Below are 7,504 nucleotides of genomic sequence, written 5' to 3' on the forward strand. Positions count from 1 at the left end.
TTTGTAACAGCATATTTTATTGATTGACATTATAAGAGTCGGTTTGTAGTGTAACAGCATATGTATTTTTGAATAACATTATAAGTGAAGTCACACCTGTAGACCTGTTCAGATATAATCCTGAACAATGGATTCATGTATGAACAAAAGTATACCCTTTTTAAGAGTGTTCACACCAAGAACTATAACGATAAAACATATCGTACTCGTTGATATGAATGACGACGTTTACACATAAACTGTAACAATAACAATATGAAGAACAATATCGTTGGGGATCACCTTCAGAGCGATTTTGAGAATGATAAAAAGCTAACAGCCAATCAGAACTCATCACATTTTAGCCATCAAATTCATTAACACAAGGAGACTTTGCTTATCGTTGGTCAGTGTGGACGCTTTTATCGTTATGGTTATAGTTATGGTTATAGTTATTGTTCCTGGTGTGCACTGCCCTTAACAGTATTTCTATTTAGGAGAGTGTGTGTGTGTGTGTGTGTGTGTGTGTGTGTGCTTGTGTGTGTGTGTGTGTGTGTGTGTGCATGTACGTGTGCGTGCACGTGCACACAAGTGTGCCCCGTACTCTAGTGAAAGATTTGGTTGTGGGACAGTTTTTTCTAAATGGCTTTCACTGATTCCAGTAGGATAACAAACAAGAAAAAAAAGGTAAGGTAAGGTAAGGTAAGGCAGGTACAGGACTCTACTCTCTCTTTTGCTCTTGCTATCAAGCTGCAGGTTCCAGATCTTTCTTTCTACTGCATTTCCATCAGTGTAGATCACACTACACGATTTTACAGACACCGACAGATTTTGGAAGTCGCCAACGAAAGCCCCAGATAGGAGGCAAATCAGCGCTTACTTGGCGATTACCGATCACTATGTGTGAACTCTTCAAAGACATGCTCCGTGAGGCCTGACAATGTGTCACGGACCACGACTGGACAGCTAAATAAGCAGGCTAGACATCTGGAGGAGTCGCTTATGATGGCAACGAGCTACAGCCAGGCAAATGGTTTCATTTATAAAGGGCTGTTAACAACAGGAACAAAAACTACACAGGCAACCGTAACTATAACCACATGAGCGTCCACACTGACCAACGATAGACCAAAGATAGTCTCTCATGTTGATAAATATGATTTTTAAATTTGATGGATCCTCGTTGGCTGTCAGTTTTTTTTAATCATTTTTAAAAACACTCTGAGAGTGATCACCAACGATATCGTTCTTAATGTTGTTATCGTTATATAGTATGCAATGTGGACGTTGTCATTCATATCAACTAGAGCAAGACTTCTATCCTTTTTAAGTTTTTGCTGTTATCGTTATATGCTGCGTTCCTGGTGTGACCGGCCCTTAACCCAGCCGGACCCGACAAAGCTGGAGCTGACGGCCCACAGCTGGCCCTGATCTGGCCCACACGTGGCGCTGATACGGCCCAGATCTGGCCCACATGTGGTGCTGATATATGGCCCAGATCTGGTCCAGACGCTGCTTCGATCTGAGAAGCAAAGTACATGCTGTACAGGTCCTGCAACCTCACCTGGTCCTATGTGCTGAGCTCTCTGAAATGACTTTGGATTTTGATAGAACAGAATACAATAACAAAACAACACAACACAAGACAACACAACAGTACATATAAACATACAAACTGTGCTGTCACATCGAGTTCCCAAAGAACAATCCACAAGTCAAGTGCACATGTCACACACAGTCAAAATGTTGCCACAAACACACATTCATTCAGACACACGCCAAACATTCCAAAATGACAAACACATAAAAAACAGGTGTACAAAGACATACAGTATTCAGATACACAAAGAGTGGATGTATAAATCAAAAAAAAAAATAGTAATAATTTCATAATAATTGTACATAACATATATTTAAAGGCAACAGAATCATAGGAGGTAGATAGCAGGGGCCAGGATAAAAACAGAAATGGGGCTATCATTGTGTTCTCGTGGAACGTGATTCTAAATACTTTATAAAAAAAGTGTTACAATACTTATGATTGGGGTAATAGAAGTGTAGTGTAACATGAGCGTAATCAGAGACTGGAGAGATACCAACCCCACTTGTCTCCAAATGGTAGCCTCCCAACGTTTCTGGATGAGCTATTATTGGTTAACAGGGAGCCATGTGGCTGTACCATGTCTCTTTATGTGAGGTGTGGGGGGGTTTGGGAGCATTTCTGCTCAGACAAACAGCACGGAATGCGGAGGGCAGCGGCACTTTTCAACCAGCGACTCCCTCACCCAGGAACCATGGCAACCAGGTGCAGATGCAGCAGTCCAGAATGTTCTGGAATGGCACAGATGACATAACAGAGGTCAAGGTCACAACAGCCAACCACTAGTGGGCCATTTATCACATCTGGCAAAACTAATATACATTCAATATACTGGTAATTCATTTTTAACATTGTTTGTGTGTGTGTGTGTGTGTCTGTGTGTGTCTGTGTGTGTGGTGCGTGTGAATTCTTCCCCTGTGTTAAGGTCCAAATAAAAGCATGAATCTGTATGTGTGTGTGTGTGTGTGTGTGTGTGTGTGTAAAAACTCACTTGTTGGCCTCTAACCCATCACCAGCACAGTGGCTGTCGGTTGCCATGGCGTCACTCTGACACTCGACACACAGCGAGCGCTCGTGCACCAGCTGGGCTGTCCATACCCTCTGCTTACACACCACACTGGACCGCTTCACACGCATGTACACACAGTAGCTGGAGAGAGAGAGAGAGAGAGAGAGAGAGAGAGAGAGAGAGAGAGGGGAAAGAGGGAAAGATGGAGAGAGGGAGAGAGAGAAGGGGGAGAGAGAGAGGGAGAGAGAGAGAGGGAGAGGGTGAGGGAGAGAGAAGGACAGTTCATTATACTCACATTCTCTTGCTTTTCTAAAATGACTGTGTCATTTGTAACAGCTTTGGTTAACACTGTACTCAAGCAGTCAGCACTTTGAATTTAAATGTGATTTTGTCAGAGAGAGAGAGAGAGAGAGAGAGAGAGAGAGAAGGAAGGGGGAAGGAAGGGGGAAGGAAAGGCAGAGGAGGGGGGCAGGGGGGAGAGGGAGACTTGGGTTATTACTTCCTTTTTATGACCAGCGGAGACGAAAACCAATACAGCCAATACATACTGAACGCATATCCGCAAGTGTGATAGAGAGCAAAAGAAAGGAAAGAGAAAGGAGCGAGAGAAACACAGGGAGGGGAAGAAAAACGGAAAGAAAGCAATATAGAGATGGAGAGAAGGATGATGCAGACCAAAAAGAGCAGAAGCTGGCGGGATGGAGAGATGGAGAGATGTTGTAGATTGAAGGAGCGGAGAGACAGACTGGGGACCAGAGATGAGGGACAGGGTATTACAGTTTACATGGTTAACATGGCACTTCAACATTAAGGTCTGTGTGTGTGTGTGTGTGTGTGTGTGTGTGTGTGTGTGTCTGTGTGTGTGTGTGTGTGTGTGTGTGTGTATGTAAGAGTGAGTATGTCAGTGTGTGTGTGTATGTGTGTGTGTGTGTGTGTGTGTGTTTTGTACTGTATGAGACAGAACTCTTTAAAGTTTACAGCTTGACAATAAATTGTTAGGCCAATATCTTTGTCGAGCTGCAGCTAACCCACTAAAAGAACCGCAGCCATGTTTATCACTGCCACAAAGAGGGGAAATGTCTGTTGTCATGCCAACGCGGACAGCTGGACTGTGTGATTGTGGCTGGAAAGCGGCGGTAATCTCGCCCCGCTCTGAAGCGTAACTCACCCACCCTTTTCCCAGTGCTACAAGGGTCAGAATACATCCCGGCTGCACACATACTCACACAAATGCATGTGCACACACACACACACACACATACACACACACACACACACACACAGACACACAGACACACACACACACCCTATGTTTATTTATTTTTTTGCCAAATGTACCAGAAATCTACAGATAGACATTTACAGAATGTTACAGAATGGCTACACACACACACACACACACACACACACAAACACAATTTGTGATATATATTTAAACAACAATTCACCCATGTTTGTGTGTTTTTGACTATTGTGTGCGAAGCGCGTGGAAGATTGTGTTTGTGTTCCATCATATCATATTTTATAGCACTTTCTGTTTGTTTTGACTGTAGACCTATGATTAGATCAAATTATTTTGGTTTGACATTTTGTTGTGGATTTTCAAAGTGTATGTTTTGAGTATGTGTAATTGTATTACCTGTGAGAGATGGATTTACAGTATGTGTTCTTGTGTGTATGGATTTACCTTTTCTCTCTCTCGGTCTCTCTCTCTCTCTGTGTATGTATTTAACTTGTGTGTGTGTGTCTGCACGCATGCTTCCATTTGTTCCTCTGTGCGGTTTAATGACTTCCTAATGAGATGTGCCATAAGGTAGTAATAATTACCTTTAATGAAACACAAACATCACACACGCACGCATGAAACCCAAACAGCACACATGCACGAGAGAGAGAGAGAGAGAGAGAGAGAGAGAGAGAGAGGGTACATATACACTCAGGCACAGACGGCAGTACAATCTTATCTCAGACCTCAATACAATTACAGCCAATTGTAGGCGCCTGCACATGTAAGAGAACAGCAGTTCTGTACATCTGTACCACTGGATCCAGATTCACAGGATGGATTTGGCTTCGTCTAGACATTGTTAAGATCATTATTACCAGTGCTGAAAAAGGTTGCTTCAGAGCTTTGTTTGTCTGTTTGTCAGCAGGATTATGGAGAAACTACCAGCCTGATTTGCATGGCATTGGTGTAGCAGTGTAGATGGACTGGCAACACTAGTATTTCAGTTTCTCCCAGCAAATGTAATGATTCATGATGTAATGATTTGGCTTTGTTTTTGACCAAATATTAATATACTTTCTGGCAAAAGTGTATTTTCTTCCATTTAGATGTTTTAAAATAAATATGTATAATGTATTATAAAACTAAACAAAACTGACCAAAATCTATGTTCCATAAAGTTGGAGCTGTTGTGGAGGAGGGCGAATCCAGGTAGCGGCCATCTTGGAAACATGCCAATAAAAAATTTGCCACTGACAAAATTTAATGTTATCATTCAGAAATGTTGACTAGATGTCCTAAGCTGGCAGAAAATGCAAAAAGCTCAATAGGAGACCAGTTCCTACAGTATATGTATGTATGAGACCGTATACAGTATATACTGACGTCTTGTGTCTGTTCATGTATATGTGTAAGTTGTATAAATGTTCTGATTTCTTGGTCTGTGTAGGCTATGGACCTTTTTTGGCAATACAACAAGTGCCTATTTGTCATGCCAGTAAAGCATTTTTATGAGTTTGAATTGGACTTGAAAAGGCAGATGGGCTCTGGGCTATTCACTTTACTCCCAGCAAATCCCCCTAATCCCTCTTACTGTGCTGGAAAAGAGAGAGAAAGCAACGACAAGCAGACTGGGTTCAGCCTTTTTAACACCAGTGAAGAGAGAGGGAGAGAGAGAGGGAGAGAGAGAGAGGAAGAGAGAGAGGGAGAGTGAGAGAGAGAAAGATAAGAAGACAGAAATAGAGAGAGGGATCATCTTTCCAACGCTCACACAAAGACAAAAACACCTGGTCACAGATTTCACAAAGGATTTAGTCAATTTGGCATGCAATTTGGCTTTTCTCACTCTGTTCACAGAGATCAACACACACACACACACACACACACACACACGTGATGTACACACAACATCAGGAGACCACCATAACCCCCCCACACACACACACACACACACACACACACTCAAACACACACGATGCACACACACACTTGCACACTACACATACTGTAAATACAACTTTATTCCCTCAAAGAATTTACACCCTTTAAAATGTTCATTTCCTGAAACACTTTTCCTCCATCAGTGTAATGGTGAGAGAGCCACACACATACTTTTAGACACACCCACACCAAAACACACAACCCACACACACACACACACACACACACACACACACACACACACACACACACACACACACACACACACACACCAATACACACACATGATGAACACAGATGTGTGGATAATTGTGCAAGTCTTGGGGACTTTTTGGTCAGATTACATGAGCATCAGCCCTGAAGCCAAACCACACAGGAGACCAACACAGACAGACAAAACAATCTTTTGTCTGATATACACACACACACACACACACACACACAGACACACACATACACACACACATTCATACAAACATACACACACACACACACACACACACACACATTCATACAAAAAACACACACACACACACACACACACACACACACACACACACACACACACACACACACACACACACACACACATACACACACACATTCATACAAACATACACACACACATACACACACACACACACACAGACATTGATACACACACACATTCATACAAACATACACACACACACATACACACACACACACATTCATACAAACACACACACACACACACACACACACACACACACACACACACACACAGCTTGACCTTTCATCCACACCACAGGAAACAATCTGCATTTGCACTGAGCCCTGCCAAACCATCGCCTTGGAAATGCACCCACAGGATCACGGCTTGACACGACGACCTGCGATGCATGTCCTTCCAAGAGATGCCGATAAGACGAGGGCCACATCCCCCTGTCCAGCCACAACATCCTCTGGGACACCTAACACAAACGCCGGCCCCCACCCAGAACCACGTCCAGGGACACAGGACCCAAGGACAGCACTGTGCCAGGTACAAATGTTTTGGCAACAAGACGTCTGCATTGTGGGTCGAGGGATATGGTTGTTTGGATTGAGGAACTGAAGCGGCGTCTTATGCCATCGTGGTCTGGTAACACAAACAAACCCCCAGTTGAGGTTGTGTGTGGCTCTTTCAGTCCAATTAATTAAGAGGAAGTCAGTGTGTCTGCTAAACACAGGAGGCAGCGGGGCAGCCCGCGGTCCAGCTGCGCTTTGGAAGGAGTTTGGAAACACAAACATATCTCAAAAAAACAAATCTGGAAGAACCATGCCTGAAGAGTTTGACGAAATGTAGTTCTGAGGAAGAGAGTTTGTTATTTGGGAACAGATTTGTGATCTAATAGGTATGGTCACTCTGGTAACAGATTTGTGATCTAATACTGTAGCTATGGTCACTCTGGTCTAATGATTTTACAGGTTTTAGTTACTATAGCCTACAGACCAGTGATGTCATTGATTTGGTTAGATTTTTGTAAACAATGTGAACAAGAGAACTTTCAAATTGGTGTATGTTTTGTGTGTGTGTGTGTGTGTCTGTGATCCTGTGCCTGTATGTGTGTGTGGTGTGTGTGTGTGTGTCTGTCTGAATGTGTGTGTGTACTGTATGTATGTGTATATATGTGTGTGTGTCTGTCTGAATGTGTGTGTACTGTATGTATGTGTATATATGTGTGTGTGTCTGTCTGAATGTGTGTGTACTGTATGTATGTGTATATAT

At 42.9% G+C, this 7,504-nt stretch overlaps 1 protein-coding gene across 1 annotated transcript in view; it reads right to left on the reverse strand.

Annotated features, from left to right (window-relative positions):
- The window catches only part of si:dkey-178e17.3 (somatomedin-B and thrombospondin type-1 domain-containing protein), a 26,405-nt gene continuing 18,901 nt past the window's right edge, over positions 1–7,504 (reverse strand). Inside the window, 2 exon segments of the mRNA XM_048242454.1 lie at positions 1–2,310; positions 2,571–2,729. Coding sequence (XP_048098411.1) covers positions 2,205–2,310; positions 2,571–2,729 — 265 coding nt within the window. The 3' untranslated portion in view covers positions 1–2,204.

This window comes from Alosa alosa, chromosome 5 (assembly GCF_017589495.1).
Source record: "Alosa alosa isolate M-15738 ecotype Scorff River chromosome 5, AALO_Geno_1.1, whole genome shotgun sequence".
Classification (NCBI taxonomy): Eukaryota; Metazoa; Chordata; class Actinopteri; order Clupeiformes; family Clupeidae; genus Alosa; species Alosa alosa.